The 18,776-nt window shown below is 45.4% G+C and overlaps 1 protein-coding gene across 3 annotated transcripts in view; it reads right to left on the reverse strand.

Moving 5' to 3' along the window:
- ALK (ALK receptor tyrosine kinase) overlaps positions 1-18,776 on the reverse strand; it is a 319,318-nt gene that overhangs the window by 1,913 nt on the left and 298,629 nt on the right. For all 3 annotated transcript variants that reach the window (XM_069799961.1, XM_069799960.1, XM_069799962.1), the window contains 9 exons: positions 17,919-18,009; positions 16,924-16,988; positions 15,924-16,053; positions 10,133-10,230; positions 8,935-9,027; positions 7,110-7,211; positions 5,776-5,910; positions 5,107-5,197; positions 1,722-3,800 (listed from right to left, as the gene is read on the reverse strand). In XM_069799961.1, coding sequence (XP_069656062.1) covers positions 3,096-3,800; positions 5,107-5,197; positions 5,776-5,910; positions 7,110-7,211; positions 8,935-9,027; positions 10,133-10,230; positions 15,924-16,053; positions 16,924-16,988; positions 17,919-18,009 — 1,510 coding nt within the window. In that variant the 3' untranslated portion in view covers positions 1,722-3,095. The remainder of the gene's footprint in view (positions 1-1,721; positions 3,801-5,106; positions 5,198-5,775; positions 5,911-7,109; positions 7,212-8,934; positions 9,028-10,132; positions 10,231-15,923; positions 16,054-16,923; positions 16,989-17,918; positions 18,010-18,776) is intronic.

Consider the following 18,776-nt stretch of genomic DNA (forward strand, 5'->3'; position numbering starts at 1 on the left):
GTTAAGCAATGCAATTGCAGAATGACCAGGAAACTGTCTTCGATGCAGCCTGCACACAAGTAGCAGAGCACTCTTTGGTCCAGGCAATTAATTCATGGAAATCATTTGTCACTGATGGTATTATTTGTTTTCTAAGAAAGAGGACAGGCAAATCCCCCAACCCTTGTTTCTGAGTGGCAAGATTTGATTAGCATCAGTACTTACAAAACAGGTTTTGCAAACTGGGGTAGTGTGCTCGGACAGCACCCGGGAGTACCAAACTAAATGCTTGCTGTGGAAGAGCTCAGAGATGTTATGTTTTTTACATTAAAAACAAGCCCAAACTAGATTTCTGAATTCATCTAAATTCCAAGAGTTAAGAGGGGGGGATTTAAAAAAACCACAAAACCAAACACAAAACTCAACACAAAAAAATCCCCACAGAAAAGCATTTTACACTGGAGACACTGGAAGGAAGCTTACTTAAAACCAGCTGCTAGTGCTGAACAGTATTTCTCTCAACGCACCGTACCCAGCAGACTGGAGAATTTCAGCAGTAATTCACCACTTCCCCCGACCAGAATTACCTCCTCACGTATTCCATAGCTAAGCAGCAGTAATGTGTTTAGCTCCTTCATTTTTTACAACTCCCATTCTGTAAGAGTATTTCAGTTGAAATTCTATGATAAAATAACTGCAGAGCAATAATCATGCTATCACCATGGCTGGGGAAAGCCTGCCTTTCCCCCTTCACCTCCACAAACTTACAATCTATCTCTTGCTGCTCGTGCTTTTAAAGCTTCTTTAGAATGCTACCCTTAACATCATAACCTGGCAGTTTATCTGCATTTGTGCAGCATCAGAGCTGCTGCCCCAGATCCAAGAATTCACAATTACAGCTAATCAAAGATGATTAACTTTGCAACTTTTTGTTCCCATGTATTGTTTAAGAACACTTAGCAGTATACAGGTCAGATTCTGCCCTCGGTAACATGCAAGAGGCAGGGCAACAAAAACTCAGAGTGTGCTCCTATGCAAAGAAGAGCTGAAGAAAACAATGAGGAGCTTCGACTCTTCTGAATATAAGAAAACTGGAATATTTAAATGAAAATTGCTATTATATGTGAATACTATACTAGAGTAAGAAACTGTTCTGATGGTGCTTACCTCCTAAATTAATCAGCTTTCATGAGACTCTAGGAAACTACCCCATTGAGTTTACGGAGATAGAGACCAGTGTGACACTTAATACAGTCCTAAGCTAGGCAGAATCCCTCCCCAGTGACATGACAAGAGCTGCGAGCCTAATAACCTTGGAGATCACAAATATTCTCTTAGTTCAAGCTAAAGAGGCCTTTGCACAGCAGCAAAACACCCGAAGCGTGACTCTTGTTAGCCCCACCAAGCCCATGCAGCAGCAGTGTGATGGATCCCTAGCAGATGAACATGAAATTCGGAGCAGCCCCTGACTCAGACTTCCCAACACAAGAGCACTGCCCCATTAACCAACCACCACATGCAATTTTGGCATTCGTCTAAAAAAAGGTTTTAGTTCAATGTGTCAGAAAGGTAGGTTACGAGAGCACACTACCTCCCCCCTCTTATCGTTTTTTTTTTTTTTTTTTTTTTTACAAGGGTGGTTGCCCAAATCAAGCCCTCCGATTTCAGTCTGCACATTTCAAAGGTTAGGAGTATGTACACGTGGATTCTGGTTTGTTCCCTTATGAAGACAGGAAGCTTACCTCAGTGTTTGGATCCAGGGCCAGATTCAGAGTCACTTCACTGAAATGAAGTCTCGGACTAAAGAACACCTTCACATTCCTTTGCTGATGCTCCAGTACACCCATTTCTATGGAAATAGGCACCCCTTCTTTGGTGGATAGCATCCATGGTAAAACAGCTCCTTGCAACCCTAAGTTGAAGTTACTAATGCACATCTTTACACATGAATTATTTCCTACATCTATGTTTTGACAATACACTTAACTGGAATATTTTTCATGCACAAGGTGTACAAAATGAGTCAATGCAGTGTTTGTCTTTAGACCACTATCATACACGTATTTTGTTAAAGGAACAAGGGCTCTAAATCCTTCCAATACAGACAGTATCTGGCATCCGGATTGTGGCACAATGTAGTCTTCTGCCTTTGTGTTGCTGTTTGTACAGGGTATGTCAAAGGCTATTGAAAACCTGTGAGGTATGCAGGTGGCTGTCCATTTTCAGGGCATGGTGAAAGTTTCTCTCATGACCACGGTCCTTTAAAACTTCACCTGGGTTCCACTTGACACACACAGGTTCCTGATGAAGGTCATTTCTACTTTTGTAGTACAGAAGAAATTTTAAAGGGCTTTACTCAGTTTTAGTGCTTAAGCACAGGAAAAAGAAAACAAACCAAAAACCCCATGAAACACCACTCCCTCCCAACCCAGAACACCTCACAGCATCTACACTCATTCTCTATGCTTCCTCTCCTCTCTCTTTCAAGCAATGCAGTATGACCAGTGTCTTTCTATTGCCCTGCCAACACCCCCATAACCGCTGTGCCTTGAAGGACTTCCGAAGACCGGACTGTAGCTGGAACACAACTTGGGAATGTGCTATCACGTCACTGTTCAGCGCTGTTGTATACTTTTTTGGTTTGGATAGAGGATGCTCTCCCCAAACCCACCACAACCTCTGCCAGCTGCAGGAGATCTCCAGGTGTTCCACAGCAACCACCAGTTTGGCACGGAAAACCCCAGACATGAAACACTCAAGGCAGTGAGCCGCGGCTTTACACTTAAGCAGAGAACACACAACTGAGAAAAGCTCACAGGAAGGGCATGACAACAACCATGCGTATGAGTTGATGCAACAGCAGCTGGGCCTTGCAGTTAACATCTGTTTCCTGTATCCTCCCTCCCCCTTGTTTCTTTTACTGTATGGGGGCTCCGGTGATGTGAAGCCTCTCGGGTTAGTTGAAATTACAGCTTCGAGGGTGGCACTTTTGGAGCAAGTTGGCACAAAATGGAAGGTAATGCTGTCAGATCCCTTGCTCGTGGGGTACTGGGTAACAGGACATCTCTTCAAGGCTCAGGGGCCACAAGGGGAAAAGTCAAGAGGGTAGAGGGCTCTCACGGCCCTTGCTGGGTTATGTGGCTCTTGTTTCTAAGGACGGGGTCCTCGTAACTGCTAGCGCAAGGTGGTGTGGAGGCTTCCAAGGGTAAGCCCTGCTGTTGGTATCCATAGTTGACATTCCCACAGGGGAAGTGGCGGAGCCTAAAGAGAGGCACTTCTTTAACACTTGCTGTTAGGGAAGATGGCTCTAATAGCAGGGAGGAGCCTGGCAGCCTGCCAGTCACAATGTTGGGCCCCACAGTACAGTTTCCTTCCTGTCCCAAATTCTCCCTGTCGGGCACCTCCTTCTCCAGCAGAGAACTGCTTTTGCTGGCCTGCTTCTCCGCAAACCAGGAACCGTAGGTTGGATTCCAGAGGTTGGTGGGCTTGTTTCTGGAGCCCCGGCTTTTGTGCAGCTCAGAAGGGGGATTGGACTGGGCATAGGCCATGTTGATATGTCCCCCCGCTGAGGCTGACTGCACCTTCCCCGGCACTGGTGGTTCCAAGGCTCCCACTTTCCCTAGAGGTTTTCCAGCAGTGATGGCTGATGGCAGGGGTGGTGGAGATGGCAGAGTTTGCTTGTCATCCTTTCTGTCTTGGTGTGTGGAGACCAAGAGAGGAGGAATTCCTTCTGGATCATCAGGGCGCATTGCTACCTTCTCCTCCTCCTCAGCTGATGGGCCATATTCTACTGGCAAAGCAGTGTTGATGACATCTGGATCCTGCCGGGGAGAACAATGAGAATTTCTCAAAGTCTGCTACCATCATGCATACTCGGACTTGATTAAAGACCCAACACATCTGACAGCTGTCACGCTATGATCACAGAGCATTGTTCCCACTACCCAAAGCCCACATCCATGTGTAGAGGATGCTAACAAAATGCAGTTAGCCATGAGATGCAATGGTATACCCTTAAAATTGAACTCTTCAAAAAAAAGCAAACCCTAAACCTCACCGCAGAACAGCAGAGGCACAAAACCAATGAAAAACATTTTTTATGTCCAGCCAAATTTCCTGTGGGAGCTTTGTTTTGGAATCTATATCATCTCAAAGTTCATAACATTCTCAGATAATATTGAGAAAGTTTCAGCCATGAAATGATTGCCTCCACACAACAAAGGAGGAATGGGAATGCAGAAAGAAGGCAATACTGGCAGACCCCTTGAAGCCCGAATCCATAGGGACTGCGGTTCTGAGCTATTTAAGCAGTTTTGAAAATTAAACTGAGAGAAAATGTGGTGATCTGGGCAACCTTTAATTATTGCTAGATACCACGGCAAGCTATAGATAGCAGGCAACAATGCCCCCCAATCCCAGGATCCAAACACACATGAAAAACAGACCAAGCCTCCCGAACAGTGAGGGAAAGCAAACTGACTGAGGCAAATAACTGTGTGAGGCCACGCAAGAAGCCTGTGCTGCTGCAAGCAGCAAAACATTTTCCAAACTACTCCACTCCTTATAAGCTAAAAATGGTAGTAAAAAATAAACAAATCAGATTTCAGCCTGGAAAGCCAGCCACGTCCCTTCCTCCTTGCCTAGCCTCAGAATCCCCAGTCCTTTAGCATAGCTGTCCCCACCTGCCTTCTCCAGCACAGTCAGATTCAGAAAATTGCCTACAGCTGCAGAAGCCACCTGCAAAGGGTGCTCTGAGCCAGGGCCATTTCTGCTCTGCTGACCATGTCGTAAGGGTGAACGCTGGGATGGAGTGGCTGACGTGAACTGCGTACGGGTGCTGTCCTGTCTTGGCTCTTTTGCTTGTTGGAATCTGTGCCTTTATAAGCAGAAGCAGAGCTACAGGTCTGCTATTTGTAAAGCTGTGTAAGCCTGTGCCTTTCAGCAGTGAAAGAGGAGAAGAATCAACCTCCAGGTGAGGTGAATGTCCCAGGCTGACATCAGTCTCCCTGGACTGCTGACTGCAGTAACGCAGTGCTGCCTTCTCATCTCATGTTCTGGCTTGCCTAGACCGCTCCTCAGGAAGAACCCTGTCTCCCCATCTCATTCGAGACAAACGAGCACCAATACCTGAGTGCAGTACTCAATCCTCTCCAGGATTATGGCAAAATTTGGCCGGTCTTCAGGCTGGTGCTGCCAACACTGGGTCATAATGCGATAACTGAAAGAGCAGAACAGGAGAGGCTCACAAATGGCAGATCCTGTTGGTACATAACAGCTAGTCCCTGCAACTTAGACATCATAAGCATGCATCATCCCTCTGACTTCTAATAAATAAGAGTGCTCTGCCTTCCCCACAGTTGGACAACTGATGTACTGGTAACCACTGAAATGTGGCCACCAGTGCGGTGAGATCCACAGCACATCAGAGAAATAACTCACCCACCCAAAATCCCTTGGACAATTCACTAAAGGTAGGCAGGGCTAGAGATAATGGAGCTGAGTTTTCCCTATCTGTGAACAGTCTCATGCACTTGCAGTTTCACAGCTAACCTAAGACACAGAAATATTGCACCATCTTTGACCAAACAAGCAGTGGCCAGTACTTCCCAAAGGGGCCCTGAATTACTCTCCAAAACAGACAGAAAAATTAGAGTAGAGAAGTCACTGGCATTCAAGTCCAATAAGGCAGATCAGCCACAATAAGATCAATCTTAAAAGTCATTAACTTTTGACTAGAGAACAGCATTTGAAACAGAAACTTATTTGCATGAATATGTTAAAGTTAAAATCTCATACACAGGGCCAGGGCAGTTTTTAGGTGGATCCATCCTTCCTCCATTGGTGACGAACTCCAGAACCTCCTGGTTACTTTTGCTAGGGTAGGGCATGTATCCCAAAGAGAATATCTCCCACAGCAATACGCCAAAGGACCTGAATACAGAAGTGAAGGAAAACAAAGTGAAGGATACAGGAATGACCATTACCAAGGGGCAATGCTGTCAGCGTTGCTCTTTGCAGTCTGTGCTCAGGCACCTTGTGGAAATCACTGCTGCAGGGTTCAGACATAAATAAGCTGCACAGTTGTAATGGTGGACTTTGAATCATTTAATAAATACTAGTAGTTGACTGTTAAGTGAGTGAAGTATAGGATATAGGTAGGTAAATATGGTTGCTTTGTCCTTGTACTCAGATGTAACAAATGTGAAAGTCAGGTTATGGATTTGTGAGACATCAGCCACTGCTGGAGACAGGACTGAGTGGAGCAGTGGTCTGACCACTTATGACAAACTTTTCCTCTTGAATAAACTACCCTGTGTGAAATTACCTGACAGTGAATCCCCACTGATGCTCTGAGCCCCACAGCCCCCACCTGTAGCTCAGAGTACAATAAAAACATTCCCTAGCTAACACCACAGCCATGGGCCTGTGTGGTGTGGCCTGCAAAGCTCTGGGGACAACATCTGGGACAGGACCCCCTCCAAAGCATTCATCTGGTCAGCTGCTTGGAAATCACAATCTTGTTGATTAAAATTGCGAAGAGCTATGTGCAGCAATGGGAAACTCTTCCGCTTGGTGCCGAGACAGGCAGCAGCTCAGCTGTATAACAGAATGTACCTCCACCCCTCTGCTGGGGCTTGCTCAGGAGCTGTGTCCTGATCACCAGCCCCCTCCCCTCCACACATATCCCGAGCTCTTGCCTCCTGCTCACCCAATTTCCCTCCCCCTCCTCTGGCCACCAGCAACTCAAGAGCTTACAGTGCTGCTGCAGGCCAGGAGAAAGATGAAAGCCACAATACATAATGCCCTTCTCCCTCAGTGGCAGGATGGATCCTGCCTGCAAGTCTCCCGTGGAACTTAGGCTTTCCTCCCTGTAGCAGCAAAGCAGCACCTGCATCTGCCTCAACCTCCCTTCCCTGCCTGCTCACCTCCCCAGCAGCACCCGCCTTTGCACAGGTCTGATCTTTCTGTTCCCTTGTCTCGTCCAAGATTACTGGCTCTGAAAGACCCAGTTTGTCTTTTTAGTAAAGGAGAAACGAACAAGAACATGTGCTTTTTACAAATGTTCACACTTTAGGAAAGGGGTTACAACACAGACAGACCAAGCAGACAAAGAAGAAAAGGAAGCGCACCATGTGTCTGTTTTTGATGTAAATATCCCTTCCATGAAAGCCTCAGGAGGCATCCATTTGACAGGCAACATTGCACACCCACCCTTCCGATAGTAGCTGGCTCTGCAAAGAAGAAAAAACCCAGAGTCAGCCAAGAATTCAGAAAATGCCATTAATTTGGGATTTTTACAATTAAAATATTAGAATTATAAGCCAGAGGAGAGACTAATTTAGGTGAAACAGCATGGCAGAGAAAATGCTGAAGAAACCTGTTCCTTCTCACAAAAATAGTGGAAATGGGCAGACCATCAAGGACTGCTCTAATCTACCTCGCTTTAGGCCTGATCTGGTGAACCCAAGTTATCCCTATCTGTGTCCATACTCCTAGTGAATCACTCACACAGTAAACTGCTGGTGGCAGAGCCACTTTTCAGCCATGGCAAGATCTCCACCTCACCTCACACGTGGTCACCTTGAGCATTGCCACCAAAAATAAACAAAGCCTGTCCCATATGTACCCAGTCTAAAGCACTGCAAGCGAAATCCAAAACCCTTTATAAGAATGAGGAGCTTGATGAGGAGGATGCTTGGCCATTAGAAATGGGGCAGTAGTACAAAAACCACGTCCTGTGGTCCTGAGACAGAAATTACATCAGTCCTTTAGTGTTGTCATCATTTAAAATAAAACCTACAAGCCCCAAATCCTGTGCTGGCGGCTGCAGGAGGCTGCTCATGCAAGCTGGTATCATTGTTCCTAACTACACAGCTTGAGCATCCAAAGGATATTCCTGGACACAGAAACATGTGCAATCTTCAAAGGCACCTTCAAAAACCCAGCACCAAAGCGTTCATCTTGGCAGTCGGTTCTGCTGATTGTGTAAGTGTGACAGATGCTACTTTGTCCCAGCAGAGTCCCATCTGACAGTGGGGCAGAGTGGGGGCTCTTTGTGAAGGGAGAGAGAGGAGGGGAAAAAAGAAAAAAGAAGGCAGCTCCCATACACTTGGGTGTTTGAAGGTAGCACTCTGTTTGCATCACCTCAGGCTGTGATACTGTCAGATCTCAAGCTAAGCAGAGCCAGGCCTGGCTTAGTAATAGCACAGGAGAATCCCCAAGCAGGAAAAAAAGGTGGCAAGGCACTGGAATAAACAGTGTGGGTCACTGAGTACAAGGCATTCCTTCCTCCTAGTCAGAGGCAAATCAATTCCTCACCACAGCAGGACGTGGCACTGCACTTTTGGAGGTGCTATCTGGAAGATGAGGTATCAAACTGCAACCCTCATTGCTCGTGGTCATTAAAGATTTCCTGGCACTTCTTGCAAGAGGAGAGTAGTTAACCCTGTGTCCTGGCTGAATTCCAGTTTGGGTGATTACATTTTCCTGACCTTCCTCTGCACTTTCCTCCTTTATGTGCAGTAAATTGAGGAGATTTACTGATGACACCAAACCAAAGGGGCAGGGGTAGTAGCAAGGAGAGAGATTAAACTCAGAATGATTTGGGACCACAAAACAAAGGGCACGTCAGTGCCATTCAGTGTGGAGAAAGTAAAGGACAAGAAACTGAGGACAGAGTACAAGAGGGAGGAAAAATGCCTTCCTTGACCATCAGACTTCATTACCCAGAAGAAAGCTGTCAGGAGTGGGAAAAGTCTCCAGAGCACAGTTAAACTACAGGTGAAGGCAAACACCAAGAAAGCATTAGCTGGGGTTCATCAGGGTGGGATCTCCACTCTTGCCTTGCTAGGATTATGCACAGCAGCACACCAGCCTGCTCTCCTGCACAAACACTGCTCCTCCCTCATTTTAGCAAGCTTCCAGTTGCAGATACCCTGGGCTTAGCTCTGCTACCTGTATATATCCCGGGCCATTCCAAAGTCTCCGATTTTAGCCACTCTCCCAGGCCCTCGACAGGTAAGGAGGCAGTTCCTGGCAGCAATATCCCTAGAAGGAAAGGGAAGAAAAGCAACAGAAAGAGAAGAAAAGAGAAGAACCACTTAATCATTTGACAATTTTGCAAGCCAAAAAGAAAACAAAGAACAGTACCTACTTTCCTAAGCTGCAGAGAGCCCACAACAGCCAGAAGAGTCAGTGTTTATGGATAACTAGTGACATTCCAAATTCCAACCTACCCCAACAGCAGGAGCCGCTCTGTTCTTTAACATTTCCTTTTTAAACTTCATGTAACATCTTCCAGCTGAAAGGATGGGCCTCCTGTGAGCCTCCATTCATCCCAGGAGCTATTTTATAGTCTCGAAGGAGTTGCAAGCAGTGAGGCTGATTTCAGCAACATACTAATCCCAACATCAAGCTGTCTGGGGAATGATCCACTGACCTGTTCCTAGTGTGCTTGTTCAAATATTGTCAAATGGGTGTCGTACTGTCAGAGACAGGAATAACAACAATGTGCAGGTGTTGCTCTGAAGACTGAAGGTATGGTCCTGAATCTGTGTATGCAGGTAAAGCTCCAGCTCCACCTCTGCTGTGCTGAAGTAAACTCTGAGATCTGAATAACATGGTGGCATACCTTGTCGTACTTCTTTCAGAAGAGTGAACTACAATCTCTCTCTACTCATCTCTACCCAATGGGCAGAATTTTAGACACTTGCCAAACACGCTGTTCTGCAGGATCAAGTAATAGTCACAAGGTGTTGCACTTCTGGCTGTACTTGTACAGCCGTTCTTTGAGAGGGAGAAGAAAAGGGTTCCAGAATGAGCAGAAAGGCACTAAGCAAAATTCATGACAGGGACAGCTTTGAAGAATTCTCTCACGGGATTGTGTTTCCATTTGCAGAGTAGCCAAACAGGCTGCACAAGTCCAGGCACCGAGACAGAGCTCAGGATCTTTGGTAAAACTACAGACCTCTGCAACCTGATTTACAGCAGTTTTTCTGTTAAGTGCTTCTATTATTCTGATTTTATCTACCTCGTTTAAAGGTATCCAGCCACCAGAGCGCAGCAGGACATAAACATATCAAGCAGGGCATTACGAGTCTGTGCTGGCCTGTATGCAAGTCATGCCAGTGCTGACAGAGACGTGTTCGCCTACCTGTGAATGAAGTGGTTCTCCTCCAGGTACTGACACCCACAAGCAATGTCACGAGCCACGTGGAGCAAGTCCAGCATAGAAAGGGAGGAGGGCTGATTCTACCAAAAGACAAGGGACAAACGTGGGTTAAAAGCAAGAACATGGCATGATTTGTCACTGATACGGCGCTGAGAACTCTCCAACAAGTGACATAGCTCAGGTGTTAACACACAAAGGGATTACCAAAATGCACAAGAGAGAGTTCATATCCACAAACTATGCAAAGGATGTGCAGGCACAATATCATACAAATCCCAGGGACAGAATCAGAACAGCTGGATCTGACTTTCCAGCTCCATTGGGATGCCCCTGTAAGAATTTCCCCCAGTTCTCATGGGAGATGCTTCTGAATTTTCAGCATGGTTTTTGAGGAGATCTGTAGCATGAGCTGGTCTTCACTCAGTTTCTTTGTATTATTGCTAGCTCCTCTCTAAAGTCACCTTGAACAATGAGAATGACATTTTGTATAATGGCATGAGTCACATTTGCTCTTTCCCTCCTCCACATCTGTGTAGGTTTTATCTTGCCCCTTAGAGCACTGACACAGGTTTGTGTAGCCAACGGCTATGGAACATAAGGCTGCCAACTCCTTGTTCCTGCCCCTCTGATGAAGTCTACAGCCCTTGCCAGCGGGAGCCAGATGCTCTAGTGAAAAGAACAGGCTTAGCACTGGCTTGTGTTTGCCGGCCTCTGAAGCCAAACCATCAGCTTCTGCACTGAGGTGTGAATCAGTGATCCCTGTGGCCAGTCCTGTGGGGGAGGAGGAAATCACTGCTGCCAGCAGGGCGATGACAAACAACTGGGTGGCAGTAACTGCTTATTCCACAGCAGCCATTTGCTAGCTAAGTGTTTATCTGTGGCCTTAGTTATTGGACCAAACAAGCCTATCCCATCCTCTAGCTCTCTCTTACGACACCTGCCGTTCTGCCCAGTGCCCAAAAGGCACACCTGCTCATGGGTCTCTCCCACTGATGTACAAACCAGTACAGGTTCTCCAGTGACAGGCACTCCTGGCTCTCCTAGCCCGTCTGTTGCGATGAAACATATCTCCAGACTGATGCGATGCTGTGCTGGCCATCCCACCTGATCTAAACCACTGCTAACTGGAACTGGAAATAAGTCCAGGCTCTGCAGCAGGCAGCAGCCAGTAGTTAAACACTGGGCATTGGCTGGTAAAACCTAAAAATCTTAACATCTTCTGAAGAGATTAGGAAAAACCTGGCCTCAATACTTGACTAATGAAATAATTGAAAAATGCTGCATCTCTATGTGAACAAAGCCTGTTTTTTTCAGTGTGGTGCCATAAAGCAAAATCATTTGTGACTATGTATCACCTGCCTATATTTTATTATTTACACACTACAGTTCTTTGCATATATATACTTAACTGATTCTTCAAAACACCAGACAGCGTCTCCACCTAAACCTTTCTTCTTGTAGAGTAACCATTTCCTGAAAACAAAAAGCCTCTCCCTCTGCCCCCTTTTGTGGGGAGCAGAGAATAATCTTTGTTACCTCTGTGAGTTAAAGTGACTCACCAGCTACACAAGATGTCTACAGTAAGAAAGGATGCAGATGCTTTCTATTTCCCTTTCAGGGCATAACCAAAGGGAAATTAGTATCTCGATCTACTCATACCCTTGTCTTCTGAGCAAGGGTCAGAAACCTGAAGTGAAAACCAAGTAGAAAGCCCCATTCTTTACTGTGCAATTGATTCCAGACCTGAGCTATACCGCAAGGCAGTCAGTAGGCTGAAGCCACAAGCTGATTTGAACAGCACAGCTTTTTTCTTTTTCCCTTTTTTTCCTTTCCTTCCCTTCCTTGGATGAATTCCTTCTACCTTTTATTTGGCTAAATACAGTCCTAAAACAGATGTGACTGCCCAGCCAAGGACAATTTAGCTATGTAATTTGTTTGAAAAATGGAGGTTTGGGATTCATTTTGCAAGGGGAGCAGCCTTGAGACACCAAAGGATTCACTTTACAGCTTTTGCTCCCCATATGAATGGACAATGCCAGCTGCAATGCACTACTGCTCAGAGCAGTGGGAATGCTGGAAACACTAGTGTGACACCTCCCCGGGCGAGGCTGAATCTTGCTAAAGGTGAATGAAATTCTGTGTATTGTTCAGTGTAATCACTGCTCTGAGCAACAGGCTGCACGACACAAAAGGAGGGGAATCATTTATCCATATACGATTTATCTTCAGAGCTGTTCTTTGATTGCTGTGCTGTGTGTGAAAAAGATCAGCCCTGAACTTCCCAGAATAGACAATTCTGCAACACTCATAAATGAGCGAAGGCTCCAATTCCAGGTGTCTCTGAATCTTCTAGACTGCCTCTCTCCAGATGAGGGGGAAGGAGTAATCTTGTAATAGATGTGAAACTTTATTAGAAATGGAACACAGAAACCTTTCAGGGCTGTAAACCCTGGACCCATGGAGAAGTATGAATCTGAAGTTTATGAAGTAGACCTGGCTGGCATAAACCGACAATATTCCACAAGAATCACTGCTATTGTATCAGTGATGTTGGATGAACATTTGGCTTACAGATATGATCATTCTTGCTTAGAGTCCAGCAAAATCATTACGTGTTGGCTGAACATTGCTTTCATTATTTATATGAAGAACACAGATGAACAATGTACAATAACCTGTGCTGGCAGCATCCTGATCTCCCATTAAGTTGGATCCCATGCCCTGATACCTCCTGTGCTAGCTCTAGCTTCCCATTTCATCTCCCTCGCAATGTCTTAACTTCCCCCTTCCCTCACTTCACCTTCTCCTCCACCATTCCCTCTGCTCCCTTCCATGCTTTGCAGTGGTTGAGTGCACGGCAGCATGCTGCGTGTGTCTTGCTCCAAGTCACACAGGTTCTTGCTGGCCAGTGGCAAGCCAAACAAGACAACTGTTTTGCTCAGTGGTTGCTCTACTGTGGTGCTTTCTTTTTCCTGAAGCCTTGGAATTAATGCCAAGTTAACACCTTTCACACTTCTACTAAATTTGACTGAAACTGGCAAATGAATTTGAAGTTACTGGCAGGGGAGCAGGGAGAGCAACTGGGGGATGAAGGTAGAGAATGAACACGTAAATGTCTCTTGCAATCAGACTGAAAGCAGAATTAAGTGGGAAAGACAAGGTAGTAAGGAAATCAGCTGGAAAATACAAAACTCGGAAGAAACAAGGGGAAATGACAACCGTAATTCATATGGTGCTTACTGCACAGTAAGCAGTGCACCTCTGTTACTGAGTCAGTCAGCTACGTCTTGTGTGTTTAATTAATTCCTATTGGAAGCAAAGCTCATCGAAGCCTGTTTACTCTGCACTGTTCCTTGTCTTTCCTTTCCTTTGATGGGCCTGGAAAGCTAGATGCCCAGTCTGCCATGCCTACCTTCTGCCTGTCTTCCTTGAATGAGCAATAGGAGGAACAAAGCAGCTCAGGGTTCATTAAGAGCAGTGCAAAGATACATCCAGCAGTACTAAGCCACGGGCCTTACGTACAGAGACTTTGTCATGCCTCAAGTACATGCAGAGGGTAAATCCACTTCCACAGTTGGATCCCATAATTCACAGAGCACAACGCCCTGCACACATCCCATCTCTCATCAGTCAGTCTCCTAGCCTCATAGTTTCTGAGCCAGCAGTCAAACCTGTGCACCAGAGGCTGATTTCTCAGCACTCACAGGTGCCATTAGCCCCTCAGAAGCTGCCCCAGCAGCCAGACAATGAATTACCCTGTCATGCTTGCCAGGCAGCCACCACGTGGGATTGCAGCAGAAGCAGGGCAAGGCAAGGGTAAGGAAGGTGTTAGAAGTGGAGCAGAAATGTGTGGATCTGTGTCTGCACACAGTCAGGCTGTCCCATTCACCCAACTGTTAAAGAAGGACTGGAAACTGTTTTTCTGAATCAGTTCCAGCTTGCAACTGCCCATCTGCATTTGACCCCAAGCTTTCCCAAAGTGTGACGGACATGGGACAGAGCAGAAAACAGCAGCATCAGTCCCAGGTCTGCTTCAGTCCTGGGAGCAAGTTAAATGCAGGAATAGGGGAGAATCTTCAAGGTGCTGGGAACAGCCCCTATGTGTAGTAGTAGTAGTTATGGTCAGTCTCAGATAACCTCAAAGAGGTCAGGAAAGACAAGGAAAGAAGAAGAAAGGAAGGAGAGACTGTGAAGGCAGAAAGAGAAATACCAAGGAAGTAATGTATGCTGTGCCTGGTTTGAACCATCCACCTCTTCTGACATTAGCTTTCACAGGGGTTGCACAGAGCTACCACTAAGAGAAATGGAAGCCCTGGCATGCAAGGAGGAACTCATGACTGGGGTAGGGGCAAACAGAAAGAAACCTCTCAGATCAGAAGGCTCCCATGACTGCATTCTGTAAAGATTAAGGGCTTTTCATCCACAAAAGCATCTGGCTCATTTTACTGTAAGTAGGTAAAAATTCCTGCTGTTCAGGACTGATGTTCTTGGTGCTTCCTCACAAGATCCTGATCATTACTGAGCTGGCTTCTCTAAGTTAACAAGCCAAAAAGATGCTTCCATTGAAAAGTGAGGGATACCCTTGCCCTGTACCATCCTGTTTCACATGCCACTTCACACATCTAGCACAGACTGTCCTGGCAGTTTTGAACAAAGCACCTACTAGGCAGCATACCTTGCCCATGCCACTTTGCTCTGCACCGGGTGAGAGCAGAGCCCACATTGCAAAACATGAATTTCCCCATTCACCTACCACCAAGTTCAGCCCATTTGTACGAGCTGATGAGCATCTCTAGGTGCTACAGAAAACCAACCTCTATTTATAAAGACTGCTTGCTCAGATTTTAAACATCTTGACTTTCTGGGTGTTTAGGCTTCTTATCCAGGCAGCAGCCACTTTAATGCAACCTATCCAAGACTGCAGTGCTCCTGAGCAACACAGACCATTTTATATGTCTGAAAACCAGACTGCAAGGAAAAAACAGAAAGTCAATCTGTTTCCAGATGCCTTGAGGAAGAATCTTATTTATATCTGTTAGACCCAATTTGCGTCTCTCTTGTACTGATAAAATCCAGCATTTTCCCCTGTGTCAAAGTAATGTAGAGACAAAGTATGAAGCTGGGCCCTGGTACTAAACTTCAACAACATCTGGGTGCCTTTCTGATCCAGGGACTCAGAGCAAACTTTATTCTTCTGAAATACTGATTCCTCTCTAGAAGTCATAGTTTATTTCTCAACATTTCTAACGGACTGTCATTTCCTATTGACGCTGATTTCAGTGGGAAAATCTTTAAAACTCTGGACTAAAGATATTTGCTATTAAGTCAACAGCTCCAGGCTGGATTCTCTCCTTGCCTATGTCAAACTTGCACTGACAGATATCCACAGAAATGCACCTGATCAGCAGTTTAAACAACGGATTTATCATTACTAGGTCAATGCTTCCCCCCTAACCCGCCCACAGCTGGTGTGAGGAAGGTGAGAGTAGAATTTAACTTCCTTTTTTTTAAACTGTGATTTTGTTCTTTCTTTAGATAGTATCTGCAATGCTATCTAGCAAAGTCCAGGGATGAGGTACCTTTGCATAAACCCAGCAGCATCTGTACTCTATACATCTATGTCCTGGCCCCACTGTGGTCTTCCAGCAACAGAAATTTTCTGACCCTCTAACATGCTGGGAAATAGTAGCTGCGTGGATCAGCTCTTTTATAGTTATGTATTTGCCTTGTGGCAGCAGCTTACTAAATAAAATTCAATTTTCTCTTTTCTTACCGGTCTAGGCCGTGTCTCTCTCAGGAATGATTTCAGGTCACCTCCAGCCATGAGCTCTAGCAGGATGAAACGGGGCAGTGCCTGCAAGCTCACCCCGATACAGCGCACAATATTCTGGTGGTTGAACTTGCTGTGGAGACAGGGAGACTCAATTATGGAGCAACTTTGATCCAAAAAGCACAATTGCAGAAAAGAATCAAAATGTTTTGCTGTGGGGAATTCCCCCCCCCCCCGAAATTAAAAAATCACAAAGGTAGGGTAACTGGATAAAGCTAAAGTGCTACCCCTGCACTCTTTGTCTGCATAGTGCAGAAACAGAGGTGGGGAAGGAGTGGCTTTTGGCTGCTATTTCTCCATCCTTTTTGGGCTACAGCAAGACTTGTGGTCCATAGGAAGCAGAGAATGTCTGATAACAGAGAAAACTCTGCTCCTAATTTCCCTATCCAAGGGGCAGAAGCTGGGCTAGGGCAGAGTTGTTTCAAATAACATAGTAACACAGGGATCTGCTTATGTAGGGGATATTCCTCCAGGTCTAGTCTCTAACACTTCCTTATTTCTCCAGACCTCAATGTGATGGGAAACTATTTCCATGGATTCTAGGACTCAGTCACTGACATGTGACATGACAGCAGCATTAAGTCAATGCCATCTGTTAGTTTTGACTAGTCAAGCCAAACTCCTAAGGTTTGTTTTTACCTCATTTTCTGATCCCTAAGAGAAATGAAAGGATCCTATTATCAATTCTGAAAACTGGGCCTAAAGAAATGAAAACCAGTGTGGACCCTCTTGAAAATTTAGCCCTTAATCATCTGGTGCCTCCTCATTTGTAAGAAGAATAGAAAAGGATGGTAATCCTATCCTCTGTAAAATACTGACAGCCATGTGCCAAAACTACTGTATAGATATGTTGCATGGGTATCGCGTCTCAAAGCACCTTTTTTCTTTACAGTGCTGGGCTTTGCAAGCCTACAAAAGTGCTGTTCATCTTATTTATACACACCTAATAATGAGAGCTTCCATGAGGAAGTCCAGCTCATCTTGCTCTGAACACACTTCTGGCAACGTCTGGAAAAGAAAGAACAGGTTGACAAGGAGAAGATATTTAAACTCTGTAGAACACCTGGCACAATCAAAAGCACTAACATTGTCTGCAGCAATCCTTATTTCTCTAAAAGAAACCTCACTCTAAGATAATAGCTAGAGCATTACTAAACTAGACTGTGAAGCCTGTTGAAAGGTAAAGATCAGAACACATGGCCCATCAACACCACTGTCATCCTCCTCCCAGCAAAGGAAATAGCCCAGAGTGTACAGGAAACAGTGCTCAATATATGGGTCTCTGCTGTACAGAGGATGAAGAATGAGACCACAGTGCCTGAGCTGTCTGACAGTTCAACACTCTTACCTCCTAGCAAGACTATGAACTCTAACTAGCAGTAGGACTGTGCTGCTATGTAACCCCTAGGAGAAAACAAGCTAGCTAGGCTGCTGAAGGCCTGGACCCTACCAGGGTCTCTTAGGATTTAGCTTCACATCCAGTGCATATCCATCCTATAATGGAGTGGTGAGATTCCTGGAAAGCCAGCCATCTCCTACCTGCAGGCTCTTTGATGTACGTGCCAGCTGCTCTTGGCCCTGTGAAGACTTTTGGCCTCTGACTCAAAGGCTTTGGACAGATTACCACATCAGGTGTAGCATGTGGAGGATGGACAGAGGATGGATTTATTTCTCATACCTGCAGCCTACTGCAGCTGTATGGGAAATCTTTGCCTATTTACTACTTACAGTCCTCTTTTAATAGTCTCACAAGCCCATGTGCTACAAGCTGCACCATTGCTATGATGGATTAAAGTGTTGCAACAGAGCAGCAACCTTTCTAGCCACATCCTTCAGTACTATAGTAACGCTTAATTCATCTTCATTTTTATAATGCATTGGGACTCTTGGGTGAAAGGTGCATGAAACCGTCATGATAACTCATACACTGTCACTTACTTTCACAGCCACCTGCAAGGGAGTGGGGTCGCTGGGGATCCCTGCCACCTGACCTTCATATACCTCACCAAAGGCTCCGTGGCCCAAACCCCTGGACAGACCAGAGAAGACAAGAAGGTTTTACTACAGAGAACACACATTATAACACTGTGGTCACAGCTCACAGAACGGGCTCACAATTTTCATGGCAGTGAAACAGGGAGAACTGGATATTGACACTGACAATGCCACTCCTCACACTATGTGGGGGACCAGACCTTGATGTGATCTTTCTTGGACCTACAATGTGTTTAATTGGTAGGGAATGCAATCCTCAAAAGTCAACGGTCCCCAGTGAAATCAAGCTGCTGGCACTGCAGTATGTAATAGATAGCACGCTTCTATGGCTTTGGTGTCAATGCTCTAGTGGTGGGCGCTCCAAAACAGGTCAATAAAGACAGGTCTTAAGTCTCGGTGTTCCCACACCCTAAACACACTAACAGTTCCCATGATGTTTATGCATCACCATTAAAGAAAACATTGAACAAGAAACTAGGAAGCACAATGGTTCTCAAAGGACCTGAATTCTAAACCAAGTATCTTTTCCTGATTTATTCTGTGATTCTAGGTAAGTACCTTAGCCAGTAAATGGTGATGTTAGTGCTTTGGAAAACACTTGGCTCCAGGAATTCATGCTGAGAATCGTTTCTGGCACTGATCATATTATGAAATTTACAGTTTTATTTTGAATAAGGGTACAAGAAAAAGAGAAAGGAATTAAAGTAATCACACAACAGATCTTGTCCTATGTCCTTGTGATACCGATTTTGCATACCTGTCTATTCAGTCTTCACTCACCTAACGTTAAGTCAACTGGTA

This window comes from Haliaeetus albicilla, chromosome 13, assembly GCF_947461875.1.
Source record: "Haliaeetus albicilla chromosome 13, bHalAlb1.1, whole genome shotgun sequence".
NCBI classification, from domain to species: domain Eukaryota; kingdom Metazoa; phylum Chordata; class Aves; order Accipitriformes; family Accipitridae; genus Haliaeetus; species Haliaeetus albicilla.